Source organism: Petromyzon marinus, chromosome 48 (genome assembly GCF_048934315.1).
Source record: "Petromyzon marinus isolate PM22_M1 ecotype Great Lakes invasive population chromosome 48, UKy_Petmar_22M1.pri1.0, whole genome shotgun sequence".
Taxonomy (NCBI): Eukaryota; Metazoa; Chordata; class Hyperoartia; order Petromyzontiformes; family Petromyzontidae; genus Petromyzon; species Petromyzon marinus.
This window is the reverse complement of record NC_133714.1, coordinates 2,525,763-2,549,405: the sequence shown is the minus strand read 5'-3', so window position 1 is coordinate 2,549,405 and position 23,643 is coordinate 2,525,763. Positions and strand designations below refer to the sequence as shown.

At 54.6% G+C, this 23,643-nt stretch overlaps 1 protein-coding gene across 2 annotated transcripts in view; it reads right to left on the bottom strand.

The window, feature by feature from the left end:
* Positions 1–6,002: 6,002 nt before the first annotated feature.
* The window catches only part of LOC116952666 (protein Wnt-7b-like), a 32,777-nt gene continuing 15,136 nt past the window's right edge, over positions 6,003–23,643 (bottom strand). The window contains exons 3-4 of one of the 2 annotated variants that reach the window (XM_032972232.2): positions 17,772–18,064; positions 6,003–11,817 (exon numbers count right to left, since the gene is read on the bottom strand). In XM_032972232.2, coding sequence (XP_032828123.1) covers positions 11,335–11,817; positions 17,772–18,064 — 776 coding nt within the window. In that variant the 3' untranslated portion in view covers positions 6,003–11,334. The remainder of the gene's footprint in view (positions 11,818–17,771; positions 18,065–23,643) is intronic. The other variant, XM_032972233.2, reaches the window with a different exon arrangement.

Here is a 23,643-nt window from a genome sequence, read left to right as displayed (position 1 = left end):
AGATGAGAGGGGAGAGGTAGGAGAGTGAGTGGAGGGGAGTGGAGTGAGATGAGAGGTGGAGAGAAAGAGAGCTCTCATCGGGCTTGACATGATCGGTTAATTCATGAATGGTCAGCAACGGCTCTTGTTGCCCGGGGCCCCAAATGGGTGTCTCGCTGTCATCAACACCACCCACCCACCCACCAACCAAAACACCCACCCACCAACCCACCCACCCACTCACCAACCCACTCACCATCCAATCGACCCACCCACCAACCCGCCCGCTCGCTCGCCCGTCGGCCCCCACGCTAAAGCGGGGCGCTGTCACCACACGGGGACCGCGCGACGGACCCAGCGAGGCGCCGCCGCCGCTGTTTTTGTCCGCGGCGCGGGGGTTGAATTCTCCGCAAATCCCCAGGGGGGCCCGGGCAGCCCCGGGGGGCCCGGGCAGCCCCAGCGCGCCGCTTTTGTTCCCAACAAAAGCGGCGCGCTGTGGGACGCGCGCGGCGCGCTCACCCGCGCCGCTTTGAAGCCGCGCGGGTGAGCGGGCAGGGCCTAAGCCCCGGGGGGGGGGGGGGGCTCAAGAGCGGATCTCGCCGTGTCCCCCCCTCCCGTGTCCCTCCCACCCGTGTCCCCTCCCCGTGTCTCCCTCTCCCCGTGTCTCCCCCTCCCCGTGTCCCCCCCTCCCCGTGTCTCCCTCTCCCCGTGTCTCCCCCTCCCCGTGTCCCCCCCTCCCGTGTCTCTCCCTCCCGTGTCTCCCTCTCCCCGTGTCCCCCCTCCCCGTGTCCCCCCTCCTCGTGTCCCCCCTCCCGTGTCTCTCCCTCCCCGTGTCTCTCCCTCCCGTGTCTCCCCCCCCCGTGTCTCCCCCCCCCCCCCCCCGTGTCTCCCCCCCCCCGTGTCCCCCCTTCCCGTGTCTCTCCCTCCTCGTGTCCCCCCTCCCCGTGTCCCCCCCTCCCGTGTCCCCCCTCCCCGTGTCTCCCCCTCCCCGTGTCTCTCCCCCCCGTGTCTCCCCCTCCCCGTGTCTCTCCCTCCTCGTGTCCCCCCTCCCCGTGTCCCCCCCTCCCGTGTCCCCCCTCCCCGTGTCTCCCCCTCCCCGTGTCCCCTCCTCCCCGTGTCTCCCCCACCCCGTGTCTCCCCCTCCCCGTGTCTCCCCCTCCCCGTGTCTCTCCCCTCCCGTGTCTCTCCCCCCCGTGTCTCCCCCTCCCCGTGTCTCCCCCTCCCCGTGTCTCCCCCTCCCCGTGTCTCCCCCTCCCCGTGTCTCCCTCCACACCCCCCCCCCCGTGTGAGCCCTGATCGCGGCGGATGGGGGGGTGCCGGATGTGTGTGGCGAGATGTTAATTGTCTCGCCTGGTTTACAGTGCCGGATTAATCTGGGGCCTGCGGCATGATGTTATAAAGGGGCCCTAAATTAATAAATATTAAAACACACATGTTTTATTTGCTTAGTAAAGTAATTGTATGCTTTCATTCGCTATACAGCCACAGATAATACGACAAATCTTTAACCTTAAACACCCAGTCGTTCATAAAAGTCGAAAACGGTATAGTACTATAGTAATAGAGGAAGTGCAGAATCGCTGAACCGTAATTGATAGCTTGAAAGCATTTAGCGCGGGTCTCTTGAAAGTGCGGGGCCCGTAGCTACAACACGTGTAGTAGTTGCTACATGTGTAGCTACAACACGTGTTGTAGCTACTACACGTGTAGCTATTACACGTGTAGTAGCTATTACACGTGTAGCTACTACATATGAACTACTACACGTGTAGCTGCTACATGTATAGCTACTACATGGGTCAGTGCTGTGGTGTAGCCTCCAGTTGGCCTGTGGTAGGGTCAGGGTCAGTGCTGTGGTTTGCGGTCTCGCCTCATGTTAAGACTAACGACATGGGGGGGAGGGGGGGGGGTAATGACCGAGTAAACCACAAAATAGACAAATGTTTTTGGCATGAGCAGATATGTAAGTGTTGGCACAGTGCCCAGCATAGTGTGTGGCATCACTCGAACTGTGTGTATTACACACCCCCACACGTGCAGTGTATACACACACACACACCCACACGTGTGTGTGTATACACACGTGTGTGTGTATACACACACGTGTGTGTGTATACACACACGTGTACACACGGCACAAATATCTCCCCATGTAGCCTTCGCGGCTGTTGGGTCACGTCTGTATTTATCGAGCACCTAATGAAGGTCAGCTCGGCGCGCGAGGAGGTGACCCAGCCGCCTTTGTCTCCCAAGTGCCGATGTTTACACACCACCAGGGGTATTCATTAGTGCCTGGCTAGGTGCACTTTGAGGCCACGTGAAGTGTGCAATGTTCACTGGCAGGAGGCACGGGACGGTGACCCATGGTTAAGGGGTTACTGACAGGCCAGATGCGCCACCAGTGCTCTCCCACTCTGTTTTATCCGCCCTGCTCTGCGCTCGCTGTTGTGAGCAGCGTCCCCCCCAGCCCCGCTGTTGTTTGGAGGGCGACTGCCTCCAACTTTCCCCGTAGCGTCCTTCACGAGCCTCCTCCACAGAGGCCGATCTTGACACCGCTGGTACCAGTCATCAGCAAGTCCACCCAGCTCCACATCTTCTTGTACCACATCACTCCATCTCTTCTCTAGCCCGTGCCGCGCCCGTTTAGCCCAATCGATCCGGCCGAACAAAAGCTGTTTCGGCATGCGGTGGCTGATCGTGCGGGCTACGTGAGCCAGCCATCGCAGCCTTGCCTGCCGGAGGAGCTCACCGATGGGACCTTGCCCAGATCTTTCAAGGTTTTGCGAGCTCCTCACACAATCCAGCCTGGTTAAACCCAGGATGGATCGTAGGCAGGCTAGCCTAAATGTTTCTAACCGGCGAAGATGTTCAATTAGGGGGGTCCACGTTTCGCAAGCGTAGAGAAGGGAGGGAATGACCGTGGCCGAGAAGACCTGAAGCTTAGTGCGGAGCGACAGACCAGGTAGCTTCCACACAGCGTTACGCAACCGATGAAAAGATATTGCCGCTCGACTGATTCGGAGTGAGACCTAGCCTAAATGTTTCTAACCGGCGAAGATGTTCAATTAGGGGGGTCCACGTTTCGCAAGCGTAGAGAAGGGAGGGAATGACCGTGGCCGAGAAGACCTGAAGCTTAGTGCGGAGCGACAGACCAGGTAGCTTCCACACAGCGTTACGCAACCGATGAAAAGATATTGCCGCTCGACTGATTCGGAGTGAGACCTCTGCTGTTAAACTGAAGCCAGTCATAAGCACACTGCCCAGGTATGGGAAACTCTCCACTCTCTCAACAACTGCCCCATCACCGATTGGGAGTTGTGGGGGTGGAGTGTCCGATGGTACAAAATACCCAGACAGGTGTTTATATTTGGTGGGGCTGATGGTAAGGCCCCATCTCTTAGTGGCACGCTCCAGGTTCAGCAGCAGCGTCTCCAACTCCTCCTCTGAATGAGCAGCTATTACCAAATCATCAGCATACATAATGTGGTTGAGCAATAGGGAGCCATCCCTTGACCGCACCCGGGCATCGATCAGCCTCCCATTATATCTGTACCAAATGGAGATTCCCCCGGTACAACTATTGAAGGCTTCACGAACTACGTGGTCAAAATAGATGTTAAATAATGTGGGAGCCAGAGGACATCCCTGTCGCACCCCAAGGTGTACAGGGAATGGCTCTGACTCCTGGCCACGTAGTTTTACCCGGGCCCGCTCACCATCATGAAGGTCCTTAATGATCGTGAGCAGAGGGTCAGGGACTCCAAAAGCACGAAGAACAACCCAGAGTCCAGGCCTACTGATGGTATCATAGGCTTTGACCAGGTCAATAAAGCAGAGATGTAGGTCTTGTTGGAATTCCCTACACCTCTGCTGCAGCAGACGGACAGAAAATATGGCATCTGTGCAGGACCGCCCTTTCCTGAAACCGTATTGGGGCTCCGCAAGCCTCTCCTCAGCGTGCCTGGCAAGGCGATGTTGAATAATCCTTGCCAGGACCTTTCCCGGCACACTGAGGAGTGAGATGCCCCTTTAGTTGTTACAGTCTGTGCGGTCCCCCTTCTTAAAGAGGTCCCCCTTCTTAAAGAGGGGGACCACCAGGGCATCCTTCCAATCCTGCGGAACCTATCCAGTGGTCCAGACTGTTGTTATGATACTCTTTGGTTCTATTCGGTAAAGTCACGTAGGTAAATAATAAAACACCAATAATCACGACGTTTCGGCCACAACACAAGCTCGTCCCTTCACCTGATGAAGGCCGCTTGTGTTGTGGCCGAAACGTCGTGATTATTGGTGTTTTATTATTTACCTACGTGACTTTACCGAATAGAACCAAAGAGTATGGATCCTTGCAGTCACGAAAGCTTTAAATCTGTTGTTATGATGTCATATAGGGCAGTCTGTGCACAAACGCCACCCTCCCTCAGCATTTCGCTTGGGAGATCATCTCTACCCGGTGCCTTTCCTGGTCTCAGACTCCAGATCGCCTTCAGTACTTCCTCAACAGATGGCACCTCAGCCAGCCACTTACAGGGGGTGACTTCTTCCAATATTTGAGGCACTGCAGCCTCAGCAGGGTCATCCCCACTTTGCGCTACGATGTTTTCCTGGCTGAGGGATTTCCCCTCCCCTAGGACCTCACAGAAATGCTCAGCTAATCTGCAAACCTGTTCCTGGGGATCGGAGATTGGATCACCGTTTTTTCCCCTAATGATGGTAATAGGTGTGGCGCTGCAGGTTACTTTTTTGATGGAGTTAAATAGAGATATGTGATCGCGGGCCACTGAGGCAGACTCCATCTCTTCAGCAACCCGCGACCACCACCCATCCTTGTAGTGCCTCACGGATCTCCGAACCTCCGAGCGAAGGCTGCGGTAAGCCTCCTCATTCTCTGATGTGGGATTTTGTAGCCGGTGACAGTGGGCCTGTCGCTTTTTCTCAACCATCCTGAACACCTCCTCTGTCAGCCAGGGTCTCTGGGGAGGTCTGGACCGCGTACCCAAAGCAGCCATTGCAGCTGCATGAGTCACAGTCCTAAACCTCACCCATTTACCCTCGATATCAGGAGGAGTGGGGGACGATGCCAACCCCAGCCGCAAGCGATGATGAAATTCTCGCTTGCAACTTTCATCAGATAACTGAGACCAGGCCACTTTAGGTTGGAATGGGGTCATGGGTGTACACCCACCACCGGAGTAAATCTTACAGATGACTAGTCGATGGTCAGAGGGCAGATCAGCTCCACGGTAGGTCCTGGTGTCAAGGACATGGGTTCGCATCCGCTGGTCCGTCACTATGTAGTCCAGCAGATGTTCTTGCTAGGACCCGGCATGCATCCATGATGTTGTGTGGATGCACCGATGCCGGAACAGCGTGATGGTAATTACAAGCCCATGGGCTGCACAAAAATCTAGCAGCCTCCTACCGTTGTTATTGAGCTGATCTGGCCCATGCCCTCCAATCACTTCAGACCAGGTGCCAGCATCATGACCAACTCGGGCATTGAAGTCACCCAACAATATGACTCTATCCCGAGGGGCCACTTTATCCAGCACCTGTGACAGGAGGTCATAGAAGGCATCTGACTCATCGGCTTTGCCTGCATCCCTCCACGGATGTTCGTCTTCGGTGGGGGCATAAGTAACCACGACCACCACTCCTCGCCTCCGGTTGATGGGAAGGCGAGCCCAAAGTAGCATGGGGCTTACAGCTTCCCACACCTCACCGCCACGCTCCCACGCCCCCTTCATTATTTTGTTCAAAAGAAGAGCCACATCCTGTTGTTTGGCAGTCTGCTGCCCCGAGTAGAGGACTGTCCACCCATCATGGTGGCAGGAGCCAGAACCGGTCCACCGGACCTCCTGAATACCACAGAGGTCCAGGCGGTACCGGTCCAGCTCCCGACAGAGGAGTGCACACACACACACACGTACACACACACACATACACACACACGTACACACACACGTACACACACACATGTAACACACACGTACACACACGTACACACACACACGTACACCCCCTCGATGCTCTTGGCTCTCACGCGAGAGGTTTATTGTCACACCGCACAGCGTGTGGAGCGAAAAGCAAAAAAAAAACGCGTGCGTGTGAATAAATATTTTAATATAAAAATAACGTCTCGCCAAATATACACTCGCTTGCAAAATACACAATAGCCACCGCCGCCGCTGCCGATTTGGCAAAACAAAAAAACGAATGAAGAGAGACTAGGAGATTTAAAAATGCGCCTCTGTTAAAATTCAACTTGGTCCCAGTTTTTCGCGGATTAAAAAAAATTGGCATCGTCTCTTGCGTCTCGTCACCTTTTTTTGCGAATTGATTTAGCCTCGAATTCGTCCCCATTCAACGTCGACGTAAGGGGTCAAGGGGGGCTCTATGGTTTGGCTTTACATTGAATGTCTTATTCGGGTAAGCTATTATCAAGGCTATGGCTTAGTGGAATGTTAGACTGGGTTAGGGTTAGAGTCAGGGTCAGGGCTATGGTTTAGTGGAATGTTAGACTGGGTTAGGGTTAGAGTTAGGGTCAGGGCTATGGTTTAGTGGAATGTTAGACTGGGTTATGGTTAGAGTCAGGGTCAGGGCTATGGTTTAGTGGAACGTTCGACTGGGTTAGGGTCAGGGCTATGGTTTAGTGGAATGTTAGACTGGGTGAGAGTTAGGGTCAGGGCTATGGTTTAGTGGAATTTTAGACTGGGTTATGGTTAAAGTCAGGGTCATAGCTGTGGTTTAGTGGAATTTAAGACTGGGTTAGGATTAGAGTCAGGGTCAGGGCTATGGTTAAGAGGCATATCAGACTGGGTTAGAGTCAGGGCTATGGTTTAGTGGCATATTAAACTGGGATAGGGTGAGAGTCAGGACTATGGTTTAGCCTCACATTACGCTTGATTAGCATTACAATCAGGGTTCATAAGGTCAGGGTGTAAGCCTTGTACTGGGGCTGCATTAAGAGTCACGACCAGAGATTACGCTAAGAAAGCACAGCAGGTTGGAGGGGGTGGGGGGGGCAGCCGTCGTGAGTCGTCATTGGCCTCGCTTTATTCGAGCGACAAATTCCGTGCGGTCTCTGCGCGGTTCCCACTCCCATGGCCTGGAGCAGGGGGCGCCACCAACGCGCCGCCGCCACCGCCGCCGCCGGCACTTCTCTGCAGAGATCGCCGCATAGCGTCAAGTAAATAAATAAATAACCGCAATCGCCGGGGCAGGGCCAAAGCGCCCCCCCCCCTCCCCCCGCGCCGCGCGTCGCTGAGATAACCAAAGCGAGAGAGAGATTCGTCGTCTCGGTAGCCGGCGGGCGGCGTGTTGAGGTCGCGGGCAATCCCATCGGACGGCGGTGACGACGAACTAAATGAAATTGCTCATCTCCCACCCGCTCACCCCCCCCCCCCCCCCAAGTCGACTCGCTCACCATCCGTCAGTAGTTGACACTCATCAGTAGAATCTCTGTCGCCCACCATGCGCCACTGCGCGGCGGTTTCGGTGCGAATCGCCTGACATGCTTCGAGCTGTTTCTGGGCCTCCTCGCAGGTCGCCGTGACGGCCCCGAAGTCTCACCGATTCTCCCAGACTGCCCAACGACACTGACCCACAATTTTGCGAAGATTGCCTGGCAATCCACCCACACTGCCTTACAATCCACCCACACTGCCTTACAATCCACACACACTGCCTTACAATCCACTCGGACTGCCTGACAATCCATCAAGACTGCCTGACAATCCACTCGGACTGCCTTACAATCCACTTGGACTGCCTGACAATCCACTCGGACTGCCTTACAATCCACTCGGACTGCCTGACAATCCACTCGGACTGCCTGACAATCCACCCACACTGCCTGACAATCCACTCGGACTGCCTGACAATCCACTTGGACTGCCTGACAATCCACCAAGACTGCCTAACAATCCACCAAGACTGCCTGACAATCCACCGAGACTGCCTTACAATCCACTCGGACTGCGTGACAATCCACTCGGACTGCCTGACAATCCACTCGGACTGACTGACAATCCACCAAGACTGCCTTACAATCCACTTGGACTGCCTTACAATCCACCGGGACTGCCTGACAGTTCCATACAAACTGAACGTTCAGGAGAAATATAAATTCACAACTCCTAAAAATTGGTAGAAGTCTCAAATAATTGTAACGGTTGTCCCTAAATAGCCGGAAATGTGGTTTTAGAGTCCATGGTTGGGGTCAGTAGTAGTGCAGTTCATTTGGGGCCCTACGGTCGATATATACACTCTTAATGAGATGACAGGAGAGATATAGACAAGAGATAGCGACGTAGTGAGATCAGAGACTCGAGATCATCAGCATAGACAGATGTAGTGACATAAGAGAGGTATAGCCAAGAGACAAAGATGAAGTTCGATGAGAGACTTCAGACGATATAGGAATGAGAGGGATGAGTTAGCCCCTTTAATGCCAATATGCGACTTTGAATATTAGGATTTGAATTTGATGGTGGTATTTGTTTGATCCCTCTTCACGAACCTGGAGGGCCTTCGTGTTACTTGGGGCCCTACGCAGTCGCTTAGTTTGATTGTGCCTAGGGCCACCACTTGGGTGAGGCTTAGGGCAAGTGAGCGACAGAAATCGCCTGGACCTCGTTGTGAGTTGACCTCCTCGCTTAGTCAATTAACCCTTCCGAGACGTCTGCAAGCTGCAGGGTGGGTGTCTCGTTCACTGCCAAAGCTCGGAACGCGCAAGCGGCCCCTGCGTTCATTTTATTCAGAGAGGCGTAGCGCTGTTGTTTTTAAAGACCTTGTACTGTACTTACCCGCAAAGAACTGTATCGACACAACCGCACTCTACGATGGCTGGTGCCAAACTGAGCCACACACCCTCCCGCATGGCCTTCTACTTCCAATTCCGTTCCGTTGACATGCACGAAAGTCATTGGAATGGAATCGTACGGCATCGGAATTGAATTGGAAGAAAAACTGATGACGTACATGCACGTCCTCGGAATTGAATCGTACGTCATCGGAATAGAATTGGAAGAAAAACTGATGACGTACATGCACGTAATCGGAATGGGAAAGGGTTCATTGATTGCCTACAAAAGTCTACCAACTAAGTCGTTCGATCTGCTGTACGGCCACCCCCTTGGCCCTCTGGTGACATCGCACAAAGCATGGTTGGCTACGTCCGGTGCTGATGAAGAAGTTCAAACACAGGTGTCACTCGCACGATATCGTGGCATTTGTGAAAAAATACAGTTTTGTAGTGATCGAATCGAGACGCTCTTCCGGTTAAGTGTACGGTACGTTATTCCAGTGCAACCTGCCATATAACTTATATAAACACACACGCACGCGCACACACAAAACGCGTGTGCGTGCACGTACACACTCGACGCATGCAAGCAACGGGCTGTCGAAAACAAACCTCAAGAACGAGCCGTGTAAAATACCCCCGGCACAAAACTCACGCGGCCCGAAACCGCCTCACGACGACGGTGCCTCTCTCCGTCCCGAGTTTCGGCAAAGACGCTCCATGGTCTCCGTCATCACCGGTTGGGTGACACAATCGCGCCCACGTGTTCCAGCCCGGTTCGGCGGAGGTCTGAATCCGACCACCCAAAAATGCAATGAGACCGGGATCTTGCTTGCGTTTTTTGTGCCTACACCACCCTCATTACTTCTATCACCACACAGCCGGTGCAGTATACGCTAGTGCAGTGGTGTTACGGTCCATTGCTCCGTTACGTTGCTCCGTACGGCTACAAGCGTGTCGAGAGCATCGATAGTAGTCACGTGACAATTCGCCACCCGCAGAAATTCTATCGGTTTCCCTGATTCCTTGTGGGGGGGGTCGTGAGTTGTCGTCCGCGTTGTTTCTTGGTGGAGGGAGGTGGGGGTGGGGACTCTTTCTCCCCCGTCTCGTTTGTATAGTTTTTGTTCGTCCCATTAACCTAACTGTTGCACGAGCATATAGCTCGCATACGATTTGCAGGAATTCTAAATAATCGCGTCTTCCAACGAACTAATTGATGCACGACCCACGAGCGGACGATTTGATTTTTAAGGGGTGAACCCAATGCAGTCTTGCACGCCTAGTAAATAGAAGTCAACAATTTTCGACCGCCCCTTATATGTATATTGAAAATATATATCTCTCTTTAGAATCTTTTTTTTTAAAGATATTTTGTGGTTACCATTTATTAAAAAAAGTCAGCTTCAAAGCGGCCCAACCACCACTCAAACAAGGACGCAATGTGTGGCTCACCTCTCTAGCGGGTGGTGGAAATTCCCCATTCTCTTGGCGAGGATGAGCCATTTCATCATAGCACAAGCACTGCGGACTCTACGACAAAGTGGCCCTCATTTTGATCTACCTCGTACCAATATGGAACTGAGTCGTGTGGGAACAATTGTGAAGTTAAGAGTATTTGATTGCTCGAAACTTCCACGTGATGATATGCCATTTCGTTGAGCTACCAAGTGTGGCTAGGTCGATTCTGAAAAATAACTACATAGCTCAGTGGGCCTTTTCTGGTTAAAAAATATATTAATATATTAGGGGAGCTGGGGTGAGGGCCTACGTGGCCGACGCCACCAATGTAGAGTGGTCGAGGGATCCATGAAAGATATACCCAAAATGTGGGAGTGAAATTGTCCCACAGTGGCCTTATTGCTCAAATTAATCAAGCAATTATTGCTCAAGCCCATAGCCTGGGCGAAGGAGGCATGCGCTCCTGGCACGCCACCCTCACGTCCGACAGAGGAGTCCATAGTCTCTTGGCTTGCGTTATCGGCTGCTAATGCTGCTCCTGCTGCTGATGAGGATGATCACGATGATCACGATGATGATGATGATGGTAACAGCTATGACAATGGTAATGATCTTGACGCAGCTACAGCTGTTGCTGCTGCTGCTGCCGACAATGATGGTGCTGCACCCTGATCGCCCCGTACGTTCAAAGTCCCACCGCCAGTCGTAACATCCACAATTCCCTCGCTCCATCCCACCCAGTCGACGACTTGCCCACCGCTCCTCCAACCCCTCCGACGTCCCCATCTCCTCCGCGTCCCGTCCGCGACGCACAACTCCCCCGCCTCTCTCCGCTTTAACCACACGGCCACCGCCCTCCTCCTCTACCCTTCTCTTCCGCCACCACTTGCACCTCCCTCTGTCTTATCTCTCTCTCTGTCTCTCTCCACCGCCCTTCTCAACCTCCATCTCCCCGTCTCTCACTCCGCTTTAATCCTAGCACCGCTCGCCCGCCCGCCTCTTCCCTCGCCTTTCTCTTCCGACCGCCACCGCCTCTCTCTCTCTCCCCCTCTGTCTCTCCCGATTTCTCTGTCTCTCCGCCTCCCCCCCCGTCACTTGCAGGTGAACACCTCCACTCGCTCGCTGCAGGTATTGCACTTGACGTAGCAGCACCAGTGGAACTTGCAGTTGCACTGCCACGCGCGCGTGTACAGGTGCGTGTTGTAGCCGCGGCCGCAGCACAGCAGGTCGCAGCCGTCGGCGTGCGGCGACGTGCGGTTGCAGAGCCGACCCCGCGTGCCCAGGCTGCCCGACGCGGGGTCCTCCTCGCAGTAGCTCGGCGAGCGGTCGATGTACACCAGGTCGGTCTCCATGGGCTTGCGATAGTTCCTAGGCGTCGACTTCACCTTGAGGAAGGCGGGCCGCCGGTGTGGGCTGGCGCGCACCGGCTCCACGTGCACGGCCGAGTTGTACTTCTCCTTGAGCGCGTGGCCCACCTCGCGGAAGCGCGGCAGCATGGTCCAGCAGGTGCGCGTCGTGCACGAGCCGGACACGCCGTGGCATTTGCACTCCAGCTTCATGCGCTCCTCCAGCACCTGCGGGCAGGGCGGTGGCGGTGGGTTAGCGTGCCGCGCCGCGCTCGCGAAACCCGGCGAGCCGAGTTCGAGTGCCCGCTCACGGCCAAGACGCGCGGTGGCGATTGTCTGAGTCGGTCCTGCGCCCTCCCCTAAGACGACTCAGCCTCGAATGAGGACGCGATGCGGTGTGGGAACATCGCCACTGGGGGGAGACAAAGGCGGTCGGGCGTGGTGCTGGCCACTCACCCCCTCGTGTGCCGTGCCGGCCTTCATAAGCGCTCGCTAACAGCACTCGCCCCGACAGTCTGTTAAGGCTATAGGGGGATCTTTGCCTTTGTGTGTGTGTGGGTGTGTATCGGTGGGTATGAGGTTATGGAGGTGTGTGTGTGTATTGGTGGGTAAGGGGTTATGGAGGTGTGTGTGTATTGGTGGGTATGGGGTTATGGAGGTGTGTGTGTATTGGTGGGTATGGGATTATGGAGGTGTGTGTGTGTATTGGTGGGTATGGGATTATGGAGGTGTGTGTGTGGGTGGGTATTGGTGGGTATGGGGTTATGGAGGTGTGTGTGTGTATTGGTGGGTATGGGGTTATGGAGGTGTGTGTGTGGGTGGGTATGGGGTTATGGAGGTGTGTGTGTGGGTATTGGTGGGTATGGGGTTATGGAGTGTGTGTGGGTGCGTTTCGGTGGGTATGGGGTTATGGAGGTGTGTGTGTATTGGTGGGTATGGGGTTATGGAGTGTGTGTGGGTGGGTATTGGTGGGTATGGGGTTATGGAGGTGTGTGTGGGTGGGTATCGGTGGGTATGGGGTTATGGAGGTGTGTGTGTATTGGTGGGTATGGGGTTATGGAGGTGTGTGGGTGGGTGGTTGTGTGGATTGGCGTGTGGATGAGTGTGTGTCGATAAGAAGTGGTTGGGTGAGTGTGTGTGGGTGGAAGTGTTAGTAAGTAGATACGTTTGTGTGTTGGGTGAGTATTATGGTAAACGGATGTGTTTGGGTAAATGATTATATGAAGATATGGTTGTGTGAGTGTGCAGTTGGATGCTTGTGTGTGTTGGTGTGTGTATGTGTGGGTAGCTATGTGTATGGTTGATTGTGTGGGTGGATGTGTGTTTGTACGAGTTGTGTGGGTGTGCAGTTGGGTGGACGTGTGGTTGATTGTGTGGGACGTATGGATGCGTTTAGGGGGTGAGACAAGCGAGAGACGCGCAAAGGTAAATCCGAGTCCACTCTGGGATTTGTTCGGGGCGTGTACTGGGTGGTAACGGAGTTAAACTAAAGTAAAACTACGAAACTAATCTTTATTTTACCAGGTGAGGCCCACTGAGCTATATATATATACTTTTCAGAAGCGACCTGGCCACAAATGATAGCTCAACGGAGTAGCTTATCATCGTGTGGACATTCATAGCAGCCAAATACTCCAAACACGTTTTGTTGATTCTAAATGTGGAGGGAAAAACCGGAGCACCCGGAGAAAAATCCACGCAACCACGGGGAGAGAGACACGCAAACTCTACATATACAGCAGGCGTCACCACCTCCTGTATACCAAGCGAGGTAGTTAACATCTCGCCACCACGGCGTCCCGCTGTCTTGGCTCGGTTATTTATTTGCTGACACTATATTTACAACGTAACAAAGACAATTTAATTAATTTCTAAGTAAATACCTATCAGCCAGTAAGTGAGCGCTTAGTGTCAATCTTCTTGTCGAGTAATGGACGTCGTCATGTTCGTAGTTTGATTTTTTTCAAAATTTATTTTGAAATTTAGTTGAAACTCGTAGCACGTGCGTTATACTATAGTTAGTAAGTCTTGCATTGATTTGGAGACTCGTGGCAGGCGAACGTTGAGCGAACGACAGTTTAAGAGCGCTCAGACCTACGTTACACGCACTGGGACGAGCGGTGAAGCACACCGCAGCGAAACTGCTCAATGTACGACGGCGAAGTTCCGCTAAACCGACATCGCGAATAGTCGTCGTTAATTTGAATAAGAAAAAAACGTTGATCGTTTCGCATCGCAAAATCGGCGTTGCGCGACGGGGTGGCCGGGCGGCAGCGATGGAGGCAGCGTCGAGACGCAGCAGTCGCGTCTCGAGTCGATCCGTGTTAACGCGGTGAGAACTCTAGCGACGAGGGATCGTCTGCGAGACAGTGACCTGGGCAATGAATCTGCTGGCCCGGTAGGGGCACGGGGGGAAGTGATAGTGGGTGGGGGGGCATTTATTGCTGGCTGTGTAATCCCAGCCGTGCAATTTGCGGTGTCGTTTTTTAAATGTGGCAAATTTGGACCCTGACGCCGGCACCCCAGTGGCCTACTCTTGCTAACGGCGTCACGGGATCTCTCACGTCCACCGTGAAAGCAGACGGCGCGTAGTGGCATTGCGGCCAGCGGCGCCATGGTAGCGAGGAGATGTCAACTACCTCGCCTGGTATACAGGAGGTCGTGGGTTCAATCCCGAGCCTGACGCCTGCTGCTGCTGTATATTTGGTGTTTGCGTGTCTCTCTCCCCGTGGTTGCGTGGATTTTTCTCCGGGTCCTCCGATCTTCCCTTCACATTTATAATTATCACGCCACATTTATAATAATATAATTTATAATTATAAATGTGGCGTGATATTGATTATAATCAATATTATAATCAATATCACACGTATAGAGTATTCGGCATTTCCACGTGATAACTCACTTCGTTGATCTATCATTTGTGGCCAGATCGCTTCTGAAAAAGAGTTACATAGCTCAGTGGGCCTTACCTAGTAAAATAAAATGAGTTTAGTTGTATTACACCACGCAGTATTAATCAGGGTGGCCCGCTGGATTAGAACCGTGAACCTTTGCAACGATCAGTGATCGCGCTCCTGCATGTATGTATGTTGAACTTATTTTGCACCGTACATATCCAACCGTGCTAATCGAAAGTGCGAGAGAAGGACAACAATCTCAACATAAAAAGCCGTTTTAAAGAAATGCGTTGTCAATCTAAATGATTTAGAATTGCATAGCTCCAGTGGCTTCCTAAGATCGCAAGAGCGTTCCAGACGGCCGCAGACGCTGGGCGATGTCTCAGATTGAAGCGAGCGGGAGCCAGGGAGGGACAGAACAGGGAGGCGTAGGAGGGAGGTAAGGAGAGGGATTCAGGATGTTAGAGGGAGGCAGACACGGGATGGAGGGAGGGAGACAGCAGGGAGGAAAGGTGAGTGAGTCAGAAGGTGAGAGGGAGTGAGACACGGGATGGAGGGAGGGAGACGGGAGGGAGGTAAGGGGAGTGAGTCAGGAGGTGAGAGGGAGTGAGACACGGGATGGAGGGAGGGAGACAGCAGGGAGGTAAGGGGAGTGAGTCAGGAGGTGAGAGGGAGTGAGACACGGGATGGAGGGAGGGAGACGGGAGGGAGGCTCAGAGATGGCGAGGAATGACTCGATAGCCCGCCACTACCACCTTGCACCCGTGTGGCTACGTGCGCGATCTGGGAGAGGCACTGAACCATCTGGGAGAGGCAGGGAGAGACGGGGAGAGAGGCAGGGAGAGAGGCAGGGAGAGAGGAAAGGAGATAGGCAGAGAGAGAGGCAGGGAGAGAGGCAGGGAGAGAGGCAGGGAGAGATCAGATCGACTCGGCGAGTGCCGTCTTTCCCATCAGCTGAGCAGCACCCACGGGAAGGAGGTCGCCCCCTGCCGCTGCTCACCTCCTCGCGCCTCTGTTAGCTACCTCTCCTGGTATACAGCAGCTCGTGGGTTCGATCCCGACCATGATGCCCGTGTAATTGCTAAGGGTGCTTATAACACCCTTACACCTGAATATTTGGAGTTTTCATGTCTCTCTCTGTCTCAGTGGTCGCGTGGATTTTTCTCCGGGAAACACGCGTTTAGAGTATTTGGCTGCTATACATGTCCACGTGACAAGCCACTTCGTTGAGCTATCATTCGCGATAGCCAGGTCGCTTCTGGCCCACTGAGCTACATAGCTCAGTGGGCCTTACCTGGTAAAGTGAAAAATGTATTTGACATGTTTTTGTATCCTCCCAGCCTGAGCCTCAGACCATCGTGCGAGATCACTGGAGCCAACATTTCGGAACAACTTCTCAATGAGCCCCGGCAAAGCCACGGTGCCGTGTCACACGTGGCGACTCCGGTTTCGCAGTTGCCTGTCACTTAGTGTGGAGGAATGCAATGCCGAGGGCAGTGTATTCTTCATCATCATCATCATCGTCGCCGCCGTCACAACAGCAGCAGGAAAATCATCAGCAGCAGCCGCAGCAGCAGCTGCAGCTGGTATCGTTACCATTATCTCCAGCTGTCATCATGATCATCATGAGGAGTCTCATCAGCCAGTGTCTCTCCGCTGCTGGATGAAGACTTCCCCACGCCGCCGCTATCCCTCACAGGGTTGGCGGTGGCGTGGGGAGCGCAACAGGGAGAGCGAGAGAGAGCGACAGGGAGAGCGAGAGAGAGCGTCAGGGCGAGTGGTGGAGAGCCACAAGGAGAGTGGTGGAGGGCGACAGGGAGAGCGAGAGAGAGCGACAGTGAGAGTGGTGGAGGGCGACAGGGAGAGTGGTGGAGGGCGACAGGGAGAGCGAGAGAGAGCGACAGGGAGAGTGGTGGAGAGCCACAAGGAGAGTGGTGGAGGTCGACAGGGAGAGCGAGCGACAGGGAGAGTGGTGGAGAGCCACAGGGAGAGTGGTGGAGGGCGACAGGGAGAGCGACAGAATGACAGCGTGACAGGAGGAGCGAAAGAGCGGCAAGGAGAGCGAGCGAGCGACAGCGTGGAGGGAAGAGAGGGCCCACCGGCTCTGCCCACCGGCTCTCCCCACCTGCTCTGTCCACCTGCTCCGCCCACCGGCTCTGCCCACCTGCTCTGCCCATCGGCTCTCCCCACCGGCTCCGCCCACCGGCTCTCCCCACCGGCTCTGCCCACCTGCTCTCCCCACCTGCTCTCCCCACCGGATCTGCCCACCTGCTCTGCCCACCTGCTCCGCCCACCGGCTCCACCCACCTGCTCCGCCCACCGGCTCTGCCCACCTGCTCTGGCCACTGGCTCTCCCCACCTGCTCTGCCCACCTGCTCTGCCCACCTGCTCTCCCCACCTGCTCTGCCCACCTGCTCTGCCCAGCAGCTCTGCCCACCTGCTCTGCCCACCTGCTCTCCCCACCTGCTCTCCCCACCTGCTCTGCCCACCTGCTCTGCCCAGCTGCTCTGCCCACCGGCTCCACCCACCTGCTCCGCCCACCGGCTCTGCCCACCTGCTCTCCCCACCTGCTCTGCCCACCTGCTCTGCCCACCGGCTCTCCCCACCTGCTCTCCCCACCTGCTCTCTCCACCTGCTCTGCCCACCTGCTCTCCCCACCTGCTCTGCCCACCGGCTCTGCCCACCTGCTCTGCCTACCTGCTCTGCCTACCTGCTCTGCCCACCTGCTCTGCCTACCTGCTCCGCCCACCGGCTCTGCCCACCTGCTCTGCCTACCTGCTCTCCCCACCTGCTCTGCCCACCTGCTCTGCCCACCGGCTCTCCCCACCTGCTCTCCCCACCTGCTCTCTCCACCTGCTCTGCCCACCTGCTCTCCCCACCTGCTCTGCCCACCGGCTCTACCCACCTGCTCTGCCTACCTGCTCTGCCTACCTGCTCTGCCCACCTGCTCTGCCTACCTGCTCTGCCCACCGGCTCTGCCCACCTGCTCTGCCTACCTGCTCTCCCCACCTGCTCTCACCACCTGCTCTGCCCACCGGCTCTGCCCACCTGCTCTCCCCACCGGCTCTCCCCACCGGCTCTGCCCACCTGCTCTGCCCACCGGCTCTGCCCACCGGCTCTCCCCACCGGCTCTGCCCACCTGCTCTGCAGCACCACCGAGCGGCTTCCGCGCTCGCCCAGACGGGGGCCGCGCAACAACAAAAACCCCCCACGGATGACCAATGAAGTGGGGGGGGGGTGATGTGGGGTGTGTGTGTGGGGGGGGGGGCGCCGCTCTCTCACCTTCCTACCGACCTCGTTGTTGTGCAGGTTCATGAGCGTGCGCGCGTTCTGCTTGATCTCCCGCGCGTCCACGAATATTCGCGAGAAGTCGAGGCCGTAGCGGATGTCGGCCGAGCAACCGCCCCATTTCCAGCCCTCGTCGCGCTCCCCGGCGAGGCCGAGGGCCTCGCTGAAGCCCTGCTTGTGGCGGTCGCAGCCGCACTCGCTTAAGTTGCCGCGGCTGCAGGCCGACGTGACGGCGTGGGCGACGCCGGCGGCCAGCACCGAGTAGGTGAAGGCGGCCTCTCGGCTTCCTGGCAGCAGCAGCAACAGCAGCAGCAGCGGCGGCAGCAGCGCGCCACGAGACGTGAACAACTGCACGAACGTTTCCCGATTAGCACGGCTGGCTTAGGGGCCCATCCATTTAGTCAGTACGCAAAAATCTGTCAGAACTTGACTCCCCCCCACCCCACCCCACCCCTCCTCCTCCCTGTACGCACGAATGCTATGGAACGGTCGATATTTAATCCGATTTTTCATCCACGCAGAAACGATCAAGGATTCATAATATTGACGTGTTTAAGCAAACAGATAGTTCACCGACGGCTGCATTATTATTATTATCGAGGCTTTACCCCCCCCCCCCCGTTTCCTATGCGTATGCAGATTGTCAGCAGATCCCCCATACACAAGCGAACGCATTTGGGTTAACCCCCCCCCCTCCTCCCCCTCCATGCGTACGGACTGAATGGATGGCCCCTGACTGTGGCACGCGGTGCGGCGGCTGCAGGTCAACCTGATGGCGCGGGTGACCCCGGCGGTCAGCAGCGAGTAGGTGGAAGTGGCCTTTTCGGCTACCTGGCAATGCGCGCAACAACAGCGAACCGCCCGAACGCCTCCCGATGAGCACGGCTGGCTTGCTGCGATACGGTGCGAAGGAAGTTCAGCGTACGTGGTTGGTCATCGCCACCGAGAGACTAAGATGAAACTAAAATATTAAAAAAATGAATATTTATTTTACCACGTTAAGCCCACCGAGCGATGAGCTCTTTTTTCTTCGGAGGGTGACCTGGCCACCGCGTGTGACGATAGCCCATCCAAGTGACTGGGATCGTCACCACACGTGGACACTTTTGTATCGTCATGGGAAAGCAATCTAAACGCACGTTTATAAATTTGAAAAGAGCAAAAAAAAACCGGAGGAGCTTTGCGAATAGTCCACGCGACCACCACGGGCGAGAGTGAACACAACAGGCATCGTCAGGGCCCGGGATCGAACCCACGCGGCTGCTTTGCAACAGGCGAGGGCGATCACATCTCCCACTCGCCACGGCGGCGAAATACCCCGTGTAGCATTCACAGGCTGGAAGGGCAAGGTGATGTTAGCGAGGACATATGAAGTCCGTCACGGCACACGAGGGGGTGGGTGACCGACACCACGCCCGGCCGCCTTTGTCTCCCGAAAGTAGATGTTTACATATCATACACCTGGTACTCATTTGAGGTTGAGTCGATCTAGGGTAGACCCAGGACCAGTTCAGATACTCGTCACCGGTGTTGGCCGCGAGCGTGAATTGAATTCGGGTCTCTGTCGGATTCGTAGCGCAGCATAGCGCTACCCACCACGCTACCGCTCCCCACAGGACGCACCAAGAGCACCACATACCCACACATCACGCTGGGTCAGACCCGCTAAGGTGAGTTGGCCAGATCGCCCAAGCCCTTTGTTGAAGGTCACACAAACATTTTCTTAGTTCTTTCGGTAATGTCACGTAGAAGGGAAATAATAAAATAATAAAAATAAAACATAATAAAATAAAATTATCACTACGTTTCGGTCACAACACAGGCAGCCGTCTTCATGTGAAGAAACAGAGCTGTCGGGAAGACAGCGTTCCAATGAAAAACACTTAACTCTAACAAGTAGGCGTGTAAGGACGCATTTATTCATCATCATCATCAGCAGCCGTGGCCAATCCACTGCTGGATGAAGGCCTGTCCAAGCCGTCGTCACCTCTGACGACCTTGTGATGGCACCGATTTCACAGCTCCATCTCCTCGGATGCGTTCAGTTCCTTGACTGCCATTCCGTTATTATGCTTGACCATCGATCCATCGACCCTTCCAGTGACGGCATGGACCTGCTGGCACGGTGGCGAGATGTTAGCTACCTCGCCTGGTATTCAGGAGGTCGTGGGTTAGATCCCGGCCCGAACGCCTGCTGTATATTTGGAATGTGCATGTTTTCCCCCCGTGGTCGCGTGGATTTTTCTCCGGATGCGCTGGGTTTCCCTCCACATTTAGAATCACGCGTTTAGAGTATTTGGCTGCTATATATTTCCACGTGATGATAAGCCACTTCGGTGAGCTATCATTTGTGGCCAGATCGCTCCTGAAAAAGAGCTATACAGCTCAGTGGGCCTTACCTGGTAAATAAAAAAAACATAGTTCAATTTCGATTTAAAGCTTTCGTGACTGCAGGGATTCATATTATTGGTTCTTTCGGTAAAGTCACGTAGAAGGGAAATAATAAAATGATAAAAAAAAAAAAAATTCTCAGGACGGCTGCTTGCGTTGTGGCCGAAACGTCGTGAGAATTCAATTTAATTTTGATTATTTTATTATTTCCCTTCTACGTGACTTTACCTAAAGAACCAAGAATATAAAAATAGTTCAGTTTAGTTTGACATCCACTCGGCTTAGGACATCAGGACGCAGCTTCTCACCCGCAGGCCCGTGGTTTGGAACAGTCTCTGCCACCTGAAAGTCCGGTCAGTCGCGACGATCGGTGATTTTAAGATCGGACTAATATAACATTGGTTTTTCTTCTGCTCCTCGCGTTCGGGTGAATGTTCTCAGCGCCGCCCGCCCCTTCCATCTCAGATTGTTGCTAAACGTGGCGCGTGACAAATCTCGGATTGGTTGATTGATGCGTCCTGCCCAAGCCCCAATCACTTTTCTCAATACTTTGGACGATGTCATGCACCTGTGTGTGTGTGTGTCTTCTCTCATCCACGTGCACCTCTCTCTCTCTCTCTGTTTTGTCGAATGGTGTAATTCCAAGCCTGCGTCTCTGCATGCAGCAGACTTTTGCAGGTTACGATCGGTGTTATATTTCGTTCACGACCTCGGCGTCTCCGCATTCGATGCGTCTCTTCAAATTGATTCCTTCTGCTCACGATGCACTGCGTCGGATCGCGTGCGAGAGAGACGGACGAGCGGTTGCGATTGATATCCTGCTTCGGCTAATGGGGTGAACAAAAAGGTGTACGAGCGACACGGAGAAGAAGGAAAAAAAACAATAACAACAAGCAACGCAAACGAGACGAAACGTGAATTCTCACTCGAATCGAATTGCGACACTTCGCCGAATGGCCACGTTGCTGAACAGCTGGGATAGGCGTGCGACTGCGACACGCAGGACAGGCGTGCTGTCGAATCTCGCACTTTACCGAGACGCGCTGTTGAAAGCCTCCCGGAGCTCACCAAGATCACAAAGATCACCAAGATCAAGATCCCCTATGTAGCTTACACGTGATGTTCAGGCGCGTGCTGTTCGCGAGCACCTATGAAGGCCGGCAAAACATGTGTAGTGACATGGAATGAGTCACTGTAGCGCGTGCCGCTGGGAGACTGGTAGACAATAGAATTATGGGTAGTAGCCCGTTCTACCAATTGCACCTGTGGGCAAGGCACGGAGCCTGTGGGCAAGGCACGGAGCCATCTGGGGGATCCAGAGGGGCGCGGGGCCGAGGGCGGAGCCTGGCCACGCTGGGTGAGGATAAAAGGCGAGCTCCGACTTACAGTCGGGGCTGCTGCGATCTGGAGTGGAACTCGCCACTCCGTCGTCGTGATCTTCGTCCTCTGCAAGCTGTGGCTCTGGCAGCATGTTGGCTGTTTCGACCCACTATGTAGTTACCCCCTGAGGCTATGAAAGCCGGAATAAAAGAGAGAGAAAACCACCTACTCGTGTCTGTGAATTAGCACACTACAGATGTATGTATGTTGAACTTATTTTTCACCGTACGTAGGCAACCGTGCTAATCTGAGATGCGGGGCATGGCGCATGAGGGGGTGGTGTGACTAGCACCAGTGGCAAAGCTTACACGCCGTACATTTGAGGCTGAGTCAACCTAGGGAAGGCATAGGACCGGTTCCCGTGATCTAACCTCTGCTCCGCCGCTCCCCACATGCGAATGGAACGCATGCAGGCACACGCACACACAGTGCTAGCTCGAATGCGCTCGCATGGAACACACACACACACGTGCTCACCCGTGTACCCACACCGGGAACTACAACCCTTGCGTGTCGTGGCACACGTGATGAGAACAAACAGGGCAACAACTGCCACTCTCAGCACGTGCCAGTGCCAAACGAAAACTATTCAACTCAACTTTTTATTTTGTTTTACCAGGTAAGGCCCCACTGACCTATATAGATCTTTTTTTTTCAGCAGCGACCTGGCCACAAATGACAGCTCAAGGAAGTGGCTTATCATCACGTGGACATTTATAGCATCCACATATACTCTAAACGCACGTGTCTAAATGTGGAGGGAAACACCGGAGGACCGGTTAAAAATCCACGCGACCAGGGGAAGAACATGGAAACCCCAAATATACAGCAGGCGTCAAGGTCGGGATCGAAGCCACGACCTCCTGTATGCCAGGCGATGTAGTTAACATCTCGCTACCATGCCGTCTCAAACTAGATACTGCTTAGAGCTTCCAATGATCTGTGAGCTCCTCACACAATATTGCCCGGTTGAACCCAGGGTGTATCACGCGGCCGGGTCAGCCTGAATGCTTCAAGCCAGTGCAGGCGTTGCTGTGAGGATGACTTGGAGCTTCGTATGGAGCAACTGGCCAGATAGCTGCGCCGTAACGTTACACAGCCAATGGGATGCCTCTCGACTGATTCGAGGTGGGAACGTCTTGCTGCCAAGCTGGGGCTGACCATCGGCACACCGCCCAAGCACTGGGAACTCCTCCACTCTCTTTCACCTTTGCGTGCCTGGCAAGGCGATGTTCAATAATCCTTGCCTGGACCTTTCAGGGCCGACACATTGGTGGAGGAAGGTGCCCCGGGAATTCTTACAATGCGAGCAGTTCTCCCTTCTTAAAAAAGGAAGACTACCAAGAATATTCTTCAAATCCTGTGGTCCAGGCAGTAATAATGGCATGTGAAGGCAGCCTCCACACAATTTACACCCTCCATCGCACACACACGCTACTGCAACACACACACGCATTGACACAAACACACACACACACTCCTGTGCACGCACACACACACACACGCGCGTGCGTGCACGCAGTACTTAAGAAAGACAAAGACCCCCCTGTATAGCTCTTGCAGACTGTGGGGGCAAGTGCTGTTAGCGAGCACTGTGCAAGGTGAGCAGGGGAAGCAAGCGGGTGCCCAGACGCCTTTGTCTCCCCCGTGGCGATGTTTACACATCGCACCAGGCGCTCATTTGAGGCTGAGTCGACCTAAGGGAAGCCCACGACCGGTTCAGATAGTGGTCGCTGGTGTTGGCCGTGATTGGGGAATCGAACTCAGGTCGCCGGGTTCGTAGCGCAACGTGCTAACCGCGCCACCACCGCTCCCCCCACATACCTACACACAAACACAAAACTGCACACGAAGACAACACGCAGTACTGGAACATACACCTGGGCACACACGTGCACACACACACTGCACATTGTACTAGAATGCGCACCCCTAGTGGGACGCACGGACACACGTGCACAGGCCTGGAACGTACTCCCTGCTTAGTCTCCAGCTCCTTCTTAGAAGTCATCAGGCTACATGACGTGGTTTGCCAGAAGGAGAGTTATCCCTAAATAGCTCCTCGGGCATTGATTGGCCTCCCGTTTGAATCTGC